The sequence below is a fragment of the Coturnix japonica genome, chromosome Z (genome assembly GCF_001577835.2).
Source record: "Coturnix japonica isolate 7356 chromosome Z, Coturnix japonica 2.1, whole genome shotgun sequence".
Lineage (NCBI taxonomy): Eukaryota > Metazoa > Chordata > Aves > Galliformes > Phasianidae > Coturnix > Coturnix japonica.
The window spans coordinates 370,652-381,231 of NC_029547.1; the positions used below are offsets into that span (position 1 = coordinate 370,652).

Here is a 10,580-nt window from a genome sequence, read left to right on the forward strand (position 1 = left end):
GGCTGTGTGGTGCTGAGCATTGAAAAGCCCACAGCAGAGCTCTGCAGAGCCAATATGGGACATGCACAAGGCTGAAGCAAACAGTGCATCCTCTCTTGGCCTGCAAACTGTCCAACATGCAGAAAGAGAGTAGAAATGATCAGTTGGTTCTGACACAGCAAAATGATAGCTCTAAGGGCTGCCACGGAATCAAAGAACCATGGGGGTTCACAGAATAACGGAGACAAACACCCCTTAGAGCAGGTTCCCTACAGAAGGTTGCACAAGAAAGCATCCAGAAAGGTCTGAATATCTCCAGAGAAGGAGTCTCTGTGCTCCCTGCCAGGGTGCTGCAGGTTACAGGAATGGCTGTCAGATGTGGTTGGGTGTGCATCACTTTAATAAACAGCTGCCCCGAGCCAAGCTCTGTGCTGATCTACATGCTGTGCGGCTCCCAATATTTTACAGCTGTGCAGAATTTGATCCATCAGATCAAACTTACTGCAGGGTATAATGAAATACAGGGAGCAGCAAACAACACCTTCAGCAACTCTTTGGAAGGTGTTTTCCATTAAGCCTTTATTTAATCATAGAATCATTAAGGTTGGAAAAGATCTCCAAGATCCCCAAGTCCAGCCCCAGATCCCCACTGCCCACAGGCTGACCCATTGTGCACAGGAGCACCAGGGCTTTGCGGAGCCGGGGCCAAATCCTGCTGGCGCTGAGTGTTCGTGGCACACTGCCATACAGTTTGTCTGAGCGTGTTTCCAGCTCCAATATACCCTGTGCAATATGGAGCACTTCTTGATTAAAATGACAATCTGCTGCTCTGCAGAGTGTGCCTACAGCATGGAAAAACCTTCCAGTTCAGGCCATTAATTACTATTGACAGCAGGCGGTTAAGAAAACGCGAAAGGAAGAAGTGGATGCAGTTGAGTTTTACAGACTTTCAATGCACAATAAAATATTTTATTTAAAAACAATGCATTCAATATCGTGTTTTGGCACATGAGTCAATGTTGCAGGCACATTCACACCAAACAATAACATTGCTGAAAGATTCAGAATGAATCATCGCGTTTATTTCTCCACAAATGATGGTCACGACGCGGCACTCCGTTACAACAAGAACCAGGCTCCTTGCTCACAAATGTGACGACGTATTTACATGCACCACGCACTGTGCAGCCCACATCCACCCCTCTGGGACAAAGCTAACCCCATCCTGGTTGCCCTGAGGCCAACAGGGACCCAAGGGGAGCAGGGCCAAGCAGTGGTTCTGCTCGGGACACATTGCACAGCGTGTGCAGCCTTGCATGCCGTTCACCTGAGACACTACTCTGGCCCTTTATCAACACCAGCTGTTTAAAAATAAATAACGCCTTCAGTATGGCCATTAAATAACGAACCCTTTATTACAATTATGGCATTTTAATTTAATTTTTTTTTTTTTTTGTATTTATCTTTTTATTGAAAACAACTCCATCAGGCATTGAACTGTATAGCCATTAGAATAAAGAAACATTCATTTACAGAAAACCTGCTTTCTAAACGGTTTGTTTTTGCAGCCTCCATTCAGTTAGTTAAATTTCACTAATACTTTTTGGTATACTCCACAATTCAAACTGGAAGCCAAAAACATCTGTGTTTTTCTTAGTGTATCCTACTACCACTCACTGAAAAGATGCAAGCAAATAAAATACCAAACAAGGATGTAAAGAGAAGGAAAGGTAGCACACCTATCCCCATGCTATGTACACCTTCTCCTTCCATTCTCTGCTTGGTGGCCCCATCACAGCAGCACCACCACCATATCCCCATATCCCCGCAGTGCCATCACCCCATGGCTGCCACCAGGAGCCCTTTGCCCTGAGCTCCTCCTGACTTTGTAAACTGAAAGGTTCTGTACTTGCAAGTATTGATCACGCTGCATTACGTGTGCTTTCATTTAGCTATATTTGTTCGTCTAGACATTCAGCAATAATAGCAAGTATTTTCCCTGAACCATCAGGAATTCATTTAGATAGACAGCGACGGGAAGGTTTTGGACCAAGCAAAAGGGAAGGAAGAGTCTAGCCAACATACTAGCAAATGCAGGGAGGATTTGCTGTCCTAAACACAAGGTCTGCATTTGGCAGCTCCCGCAGCACAGAGCCAGGCTTGCTGGGCAGGAGCACGCTTTCTTTTCTAACAAAAGCACTATTTTCCACCCTGAAAAGACACCGATTCAAAAAGCTTCTGTTTCTCATTCCTTTTCTTGTTTGCACCTTTGGGTTGTCACCTCTCTGAGATGCAACCCAAACCCCCTCTGCTCCTGGATGCAGGTGCCAGCACCTCACCTCCAGCAGCACAACCTGGATGGCTTCTAGGGGCTGAGGGACACCAGGCAAAGCACCAAGACCCCAACCCGAGTATCTGCAAAGAGCCCAGCCTGGAAGTGGGGCTTGGGAATGGAGCCCAGTCAGCACAACTGCCCTTCCCTTCCTGATTCCAAAGAAAAGCAGAATTCAGAGAGATCTAAGAAAACAGGCAGAAACAAAGGATGCACATTTTAAAGATGGTTTTCTACAATGCAACAGCTCCGACAAAAAATATTGATACTAAGAAGCAATTTACTTTGGGTTGTATTGTGCCATTGATTTCGGGGCAGAACTACCCATTAAAATCAATGATTCTGAAATGTTCAATGTGGTTCTGAAAAATCAATGGGGAGTTTTGCTTAAAAATCAATGATATAATATGGCCCTTTGTCAATAATTTTTCAGTGTTCCCATTTCCAAATATTTGCAGCCGTTTCCATGCTTCCTTCTTCACACCCTGTGCTTCTACACAGCTCAGTGGTGATGGCCACGTCTTGGGACTGGCACTGATCCCCCTGCCCTGGGAGCAGAGCCTAAAGGCTGCCCCACGATCCTCTACCTTGGGCCTTGCACTACAACAGAGAGCAATTTTCAGGGGTGCTCTATTTGCCCAACTAAAGGAGGTGGAGCAAAGCCAATGCTTGTAAGGGCTTCCTATACTGGTGTTCTCAACATCTAGGTGCACTCAGTGGTGTGGCCATGTGTGCTGGAGTCCATGCAACTTCACTGATCTCAACAGAGAATCACAGAATCACAGGGGTTGGAAGGCGATCATAGCATCACAGAAGCGCAGAATGGTTTGGGTTGGAGAGGACATTTAAGATCATGTAGTTCCAACCCCCTGCTGTAGGCAGGGATGCTTCCAACCACACCAGGTTGCTTACAGCCCCATCCAGCCTGGCCTTGATTGCTTCCAGGGAGGGGGCATACACAGCCTCACTGGGCAACCAGCTCCAGTGTCTCACCACTCTCACAGTAAAGATTTTCTTCCTAATATCTAGGCTACATCTGCACTTTTAAAGCCATTTCCCCTTGTCCTGTCACTACATGACCTTGTAAGTCCCTCCCCAGCTTTCCTGTATGCCCCTCAACCCAGTTCAATCCCCAAGAAAAGATGGCTGGGGACAGCATCACCAGGAGAACACAGATCAACCAGTGGACAGCCTTCCCAGCTTTACTGAGATAAGGGAAGACGTTTACTTTAAAAATAAAAATAAATAAATGAAAAATCGAAGAAAAATCTTGGGGCAATTTTTGGTTTCAGCATGTAGTTTTTACTGATTATCTTCCAACATGGGTGCACTAGAGCAGTCATTTTGAATGGACAGAAGTGCTGTCAGGACAGACGGAAGGACGGACACCTTTACATCTATGTTAAAGTTGTTGTGCCATGTAAACAACACACAGCAGCCAAGTGCCACTTAGAGCCAGAAATCTGTACAGAGTGCATCAGCATCCACATTCAAGCAAATATAATGATAATTGCCCATATTTCTTTAATTTGCTAATAGAAATCATCACTCCCTACATAAAATTGATAGCCTGCCTCTTAATTAAAACACCTGACACTAAGCAGGGGGCTGTGCTGTATCCCAAAGCACAGCCCCTTTATCCCCAAGGCGGTCTGCACACCGCCATGAACTGCAAAGCGATCCGGGGCTTAGCCAGCATGCATCTATAGTACAGCTCAAAGGCAAATTGCACTGGCAATGATTAATCACTGTGCATCAATAACAACCGGCACAGAAACCTCCCTTCCCCATGCAGTTTCTGCTTTCGGGTGTGTTCTGGCACCCAAGGGACGGTGCCTGGCAGGGATGGGTGCTCCCTGGCCCTTCTCTCCTGCTGTTAGAATACAGGTAATGAACAGCTATATTAGTAATAAACCACATGGCACCGCATGGCACAGCACTAGCATTGCTACACAGCGATGTCCCCATGAAGACGTTTGCTACCAGTCATGCTCTGCTGTATGAGCAGTGACGAGCGCAGGCAGCGGGGCAAGCCAGCCGTGCCTGAGGTCTCATGTGGGACTGTGCACTGGGAACTTTGCAGCCATCAGCATCCTGCACAGCCTGCCTGAAGGCGTGGGCGCCAGGCTGGCGGTGCCGGGGAGCATCCGAGCCCCTTTGCAGCTCCAAATGCCCATTGCCAAAGTAAAAGCCAGAAAATAAATAAGACAAGGAAGTACAGGGCATCGTCAAAGTGGCTTTAAAAATCTCATATTTACAGGCAGTGCAGAGGGGTGAGGTTTCCCTCCCTGCTGGAATATGCCCAGTTTGGTCACATGCCAGGTGCAGTCACTTTTCCCCCAGGGCATGGGAGCTGTGCACTAAAATGCACACTGTTAAGGTATGGTTTCGAGTTGCCTTTTGCATCATCTTTCCATGTATAGTCAGATCTCAGCATCACGCAGATTAATATAAAAATGTTAAAGTACTTTTGAAGCATACTCATTTTAATAAGAAAAAAAAAACCAGTTGCTTTACAGACTCCTTTATCCTGAGACATCATGGCCAAGATTCTCAAATACAAGAAACCCTACGATTTGTCCTTTTTCCAACCAGACTGGCCTTCATAGGTACCTAGAAAGCTCCATCTCCCAGACATCTGCTTTTCACCAGAACATGAGACCACCAATGCAGCTGTCTGACCATGGACTTGGTGATGTAAACCAGGCCACTGGGAGTCACATCTCCTGCTCTCCACATTCCCTCTGTGCTTACTTCCCTCTCAATGCCATTTCTCAGAAACTGGACTGCCCCAACCTCACTCCATCTCCCCCTCAAACTGGTTTGGTGGGGGGAGAACACTGTCCTGTACAGTTAACTGGGCTGGGAATCCTCCAACCCCCCTAGAATTCAGCACTGACACAAACAGAGAGATGGGGAAGCCAGATACAAGCCATATTTTGACCTTCTCCATTGTTGTTCTTAAAAAAAAAATGTAAAATTCAGTAAATATGAAAATATGCAAGCAGTGGAAATGGAGTTCCACACTGAGGAACTTGTAAATGACAATGAGCTGGGGTTGGGGGTGGCTCTTCCAATGGGCCAAGGCAAATCAATGTATGCTGAACTACCCACAGCAACATGTACGAGAAAAGCAATGCCTTATAAAATCAGAGTTTCTAATCCTAATCTGAAAGGAACAATCAAAATAAGACGTTTACAGGCAGGTAGTGGGATGGTGAAATATGAAAAGATTTTGAAACATATTTCATAGCATATATATATAAAAGCAAAATATTTCAACTTTGCTGTGCTGCTGCATGAATAGCATCCACAGAATCTGGTAAGTGCTTCTGCACTGCTCAATGTCTAAATGTGCTGAGACCCTCTGATGAACGGTGACAAGGGTGATTAAAAAGCATCTGCGTATTATGTGTAATATTTTAGGGTGGATTTTTTTTTTTTTTTTTTTTTTTTTAGAATTGTATCTGAAGAGCATTTAACTCAGATTTGGGCACTTTTTTAGACAATCATTTGGCACTTCAAGATTCAGGTTCTTAGGCACAATGCGACAAGGTCAGTTTGGCCAGTCCTTCACCGTGCATCCTGTAGAGCAGCTGGAACTCTGCAGGCAGCTGGTGGGACTCTTGCCACTTGGTGGTGAACTTGGTTCCTTTCTTGTCATAGTAGTGGTACGGGAGGTCCTCCCTCGTGTTGGGATCAAACCCGAATGGCCAGAATCCATACAAGTGAATCTCTTCACATATGGCAGAAGCAAGGGTGTACATGAGAATACCTGTGCTCAGCCGCTTGGGTGACAAGTGTTTGTTTTTCCAGTATCTGTGAAAAACAAAGGGCACATTAGTATAGGATACAAGTAACATCACAGGCCTGTTGTAAGAAAAAATATGATTACTATATTAAAAAAAAAAAAGCTACAGTATGGTGAACATCAGTGTTCACAGCTGATAATCGGAGTAAGGTAAGGATTGCTCTTTAGGTCAGTCTGTAAAGAAGAGAAATGCATCAACATTTTCTTTCAAGGTCTCCTTCTGCATGTGCTTTTCATTTTTCACCTGGAAAAGCAGTGCCTTATCCAGGAAAGCAAACCCCTGACTCCTGCTGAAGTGTATTTTCTAAAGAGGTGGCCACATTATCCGTACATGAATTGCAATAGATCTGCCTAGATCACTCTGCAGATGTCTGCTGGCACCCTATTTGCTAGCTGAGAGCAAGTTCTTCCGTAAGAGCTTCTTTTCTTATGCAGAATCTCACTCAACTCCTCCACACTCCTTCTGCCTCTGCGGAAGCTGCTGTGGGAACAGTTGAACAGTCCCATGATGGCACAGACCCTGGAGAGCTTACTGAAGCAATGACAGAACTGCATGTGCTCTGAAAGCAAACAGTGTCAGGTTCTGACTGTCCAGGGAGTACCTTTCAGTTAAGGCAAGGCTACAAAAATAAAAACAATTGTATTCACGTAGGGAGAAATACATATTTTGACAAGTTAAATGTGAGAGAAAAATACACACCTGTTAACATGCTGCATTATATTTCCTGGCCAAGCCAACTGGACCTTTAGTTGGCCTCGATGCTCAACAAAGAAGTCAACCAGTGTTCTTGTGACCGTTGCTGACGTGTGGAAGAAGAAAGCAGGGATCCAAAGAATTGCCCCATCAAGCTTTTTTAAGCTCAGAAAGAAGTTGTTGCGATCCTGAATGGTCAAAAGATTGTTGTAATACTTCTCCAGGATGCTGGGGTTGAAGGTTGTGAGATTGGTTTTCCTCCCAACATCTTTTTGGAATGCCTCAGTTGGAGCAAAATTGCAGCGAAAAACAAAATCAGACTTATCTATTTCTTGCCCACACTGACTCCCAGTCAGGATTCCACTGTTTCCAACCACGGCACAAACATTGTAATGTTTATTCAAGATCGGTGACACATCTGGAAGCAGTGATCTGAAGTTATTGCTTATGGAAAAAACATACTTATGGCTGGAATAATCATAATGCATCAGCTGTCCAATCCGAACACTACTCTTGGTCAAAGAAAAATTTTTTATGACATCAACATGCTGAAGGATTTCTTGTCTAAAATAAAATAGAAAAAGAAAAGAAAAAAAGAAAAAAGAAAACATTGAGTTGTATTTCCCCATTGTCTGTGTTAGAGAGATTTGTTTCCTGATGGACTTAATCTTTCCTTTCTAAAATGTCATATAGCAGTTTACTGAGCAATGCGGTGTAATAGAATCAAAATCAATACAAACAGATAGCAATGAGGGAGCTCAGAACTGGACCATGGATCTATTGTAATGATGGATTTTGTGTTTGCCATGAGGTATCTGGAGCAAAACCAAGAAGTCCAGAATATCTCATTGCATTAACAGTAATGTAGATGGTTTTTAAAATGCAAATATTCCTTGTTCATCAGGAAGCCTTGAGTCACAAAACAAGTGACAGACAGTCACCGTCTCCCTTTATGTAAACATAAGTACTTAAGGTCTTATTAGAGCAAACATGCCAACATTTCTGCAAGGGTTATCTGGAATATTCAAAATTAAGAAATAATAAAAAAGAAAAGAAAAAAAAAAAGCAGAACCAACCTTGCTCAGGAATTTCCCCAGCAGAGCATAAAATTAGAAAACCAATACCACTTTATTTGCTCATGTTTATGGAAAACAACCTTTCTTCCAGCTCACATCCTCCAGTGTCTAAGCATTAATGGAGTCCCATTGGGTCCCCTAATTATGGGTTATGGATGACAGACAAATGCAGCAGCAGATCCTGAGGCATTAGCTCATATCAACAGCAGGGTGACACTTAGTTATTTATTAAGGATGAGGTGGTGGTGCCAGGAATGAGGCCATACTGATGGGTGGCTATTGTTGCACCAGCCCGGGAGATCCCTAGGAAAGGATGGAGCAGGCAAGGTGCCATCTCATCTTGATGGCCTGCAGCTGCTGATGGGCTCCTCAGGTGGGATATATGGGCAGAGACACAACGTGTCCTCTAAAATGGCAAACATTCATCAGTACAAAATCAGAGCCCAAGATGGTTGTAGTCATCTTAAATGGATGTAAGATTTCTGTTTCTTTTACAACTTTACTGCTGAGTATAAACATACTGCACAAAAGCCATTAAATAAAAGAGGCTGGACAGACGTCCCTGTGTTCACATCAATGTGAAGAAAATAAAAATCCATCTTGTTTCACGTTAAGCACTGAGGAAGCTTAAGGAAACAAGGAAGTCTTTGCACTGCCACAATGCAATGGGGCCACGAACCTGAGAAACAGAAAGCAGAAGGCAATATACAATGAAGACATCTCAGGGGGGTCTGGGCTTGGTGGCCCCTCTGAATTGCCCTCAGCTCCTCCCATAGCCAGAGTGGAGCTGGGCTGTGGAGCCACAGTGTACTCGGTCGGAATTGCTGGACACATTTTGCCCTCCATACACATAGAGCATTTCATGGCTGCTACAGTCTGATTCGTTTTTGAGTTTTAAGCAACCAGCTATTTATCTTGAAGAAATGACAATTTCTCTTGCACTCTGAGAAACTGGGTCATGTTCCGTTTGGTAAAAGGATGTGTGCTGCAGCTTGTGTCCTGCTCTGAATTAATCAATTCTTCCAAGATAGCTGTAACCATCTTGGGAAATGCTCTGATTCAGTCTTTGTCTCTCACTGTTGGCAAATTGCTAAAAATCCACAGTATTTAGCAGTCCCTGATTGTATTTTCTCAAATATTAAGGAGGAGAGGACAGCTCTAGGGAAGATGGGAGGGGGACAAGTGAGACGAGCTGCACGCTCACCTCTGCTGTGCGAACGCTGTCCGGTTGAACAACCACTTGGAGGGCTTCTCCTGCAGCTCTTGGCCCAGCGAATTCGTAATGGGGACGAACGAGGGGTCCAGGAACTTCAGCGCGAACTGGGACCTAAATGTGTGCGCACATGGACACATGGACACAGAGACACACAGACACGCACGCACACACAGGCCGCACGCCGCCTCCAGCGGAGTCCGACCGGCGTCAGCACCACGGACAGCGCCGGCAGAGCCGCGCCGCTCCCCGCGGAGTCGGGCTGAGCCGAACCGGGCCGTGCTGAACAGAACCGGGCTGTGCTGAGCCGAACCGAACCGAGCCGTGCTGAGCCGAACCGAACCGGGCCGTGCTGAGCCCTACGGGGCCGTGCTGAGCCGAATCGGGCCGTGCTCAGCCGAACCGGGCCGTGCTGAGCCGAACCGGGCCGTGCTGAGCCGAACCGGGCCGTGCTGAGCCGAGCTGGGCTGTGCTGAGCCGAGCCGGGCCGTGCTCAGCCGAACCGGGCCGTGCTGAGCCGAGCCGAACCGGGCCGTGCTGAGCCATGCAGGGCTGTGCCAAGCCGTGCCGAGCCCACTCTACAGCAGCCCCCAGGCACCGAGGTTCGCACGCCCGGCCCGAGGGTCCCGCGGTCCCGTCAGCTTCCCGCAGGCCCCGGACTGGGGGCAGCGCGGTGCGGGAGGAGCCGTGTCCGGGTCCGAGGGGCCTTCCGACCGCCTTCCCACTGAGCGCTCCTGGGTTTCCCCAGTGCCAGTCGAGGAGCGGGTGGGGGCGGCCCCCTGCCCCCTCGCCATGCCGGGCCGTGGCGGCCATCCGGAGCCGCGCCCTCACCTGAATCCCGCGTGGAACATGTACATGCGGGGCCCGCCCGGACCGGCAGCGCGGGGCGCGCCGAAGATGTTGTCCTTCTTGAGCGAGACGTAGCTGATGAGGGAGAGGATGAGCAGCGCGATGCTGAGCATCACCAGCCCCAGCACGCTGGCCACACGCACCATCTTGCAGCTCCTCATGCCGGGAGGCGGCCCCGCGGCTGGGCGTGTGCGGCGGGGCTGCCGCGGGGCTGCATGCGGGGGCGGCGGGCGCGGAGGCGGCGGGGACGGGGACGGGGACGGGCCGGCACCGCCGGCAGCCGGCAAGAAAATGGAGGGAGCGGGCGGCGGCGCGCTGAAATGGCAGCCGGCAGCAGCCCCCCCCCCTCCCCGAGTCCCGTCCCCGGCGGCCCCGGCAGCGCCGACCAGCTCCCCCTCGGCGGGCACGGCGCACGCCCCGCAGCACCGGGGACGGCCCTGGGTGCGCCCTCCCCGGTTCCAGCTTCCTTCCCAACAGCCTCGGGTTGCACCCCCAGCACTGTCCTGGTGCCTCGCAAGGTCCTCAGACAGCCCCAGGGTCCCCTCAGTGGGTCAGCACGAGGGTGCAGGCGGGGCTCAGCACCCCATTTATCTCTGCATCCCAGTATGATTGATGGGCAGACCTCA

At 48.2% G+C, this 10,580-nt stretch overlaps 1 protein-coding gene across 1 annotated transcript; it reads right to left on the reverse strand.

Moving 5' to 3' along the window:
- Positions 1 to 926: 926 nt before the first annotated feature.
- ST8SIA3 (ST8 alpha-N-acetyl-neuraminide alpha-2,8-sialyltransferase 3) lies at positions 927 to 10,181 on the reverse strand. The gene is made up of 4 exons (XM_015848230.2): positions 9,937 to 10,181; positions 9,097 to 9,219; positions 6,823 to 7,380; positions 927 to 6,130 (listed from the first exon to the last, which is right to left on the reverse strand). The coding sequence occupies exons 1-4, from the start codon at positions 10,113 to 10,115 to the stop codon at positions 5,848 to 5,850; spliced, it is 1,143 nt and encodes a 380-aa protein (XP_015703716.1). The 5' UTR covers positions 10,116 to 10,181; the 3' UTR covers positions 927 to 5,847.
- Between the last annotated feature and the right edge of the window lie 399 nt (positions 10,182 to 10,580).

Excerpts from the sequence above, each read along its gene's own strand:
- ST8SIA3 (XM_015848230.2), bottom strand. The coding sequence starts at position 10,115 with ATGAGGAGCTGCAAGATGGTGCGTGTGGCCAGCGTGCTGGGGCTGGTG. Across the intron at positions 9,220-9,936 it reads ATGTTCCACGCGGGATTCAG|GTCCCAGTTCGCGCTGAAGT; the intron begins GTGAGGGCGCGG and ends GCACACATTTAG. Across the intron at positions 6,131-6,822 it reads ATAATGCAGCATGTTAACAG|ATACTGGAAAAACAAACACT; the intron begins GTGTGTATTTTT and ends TGTTTTTCACAG.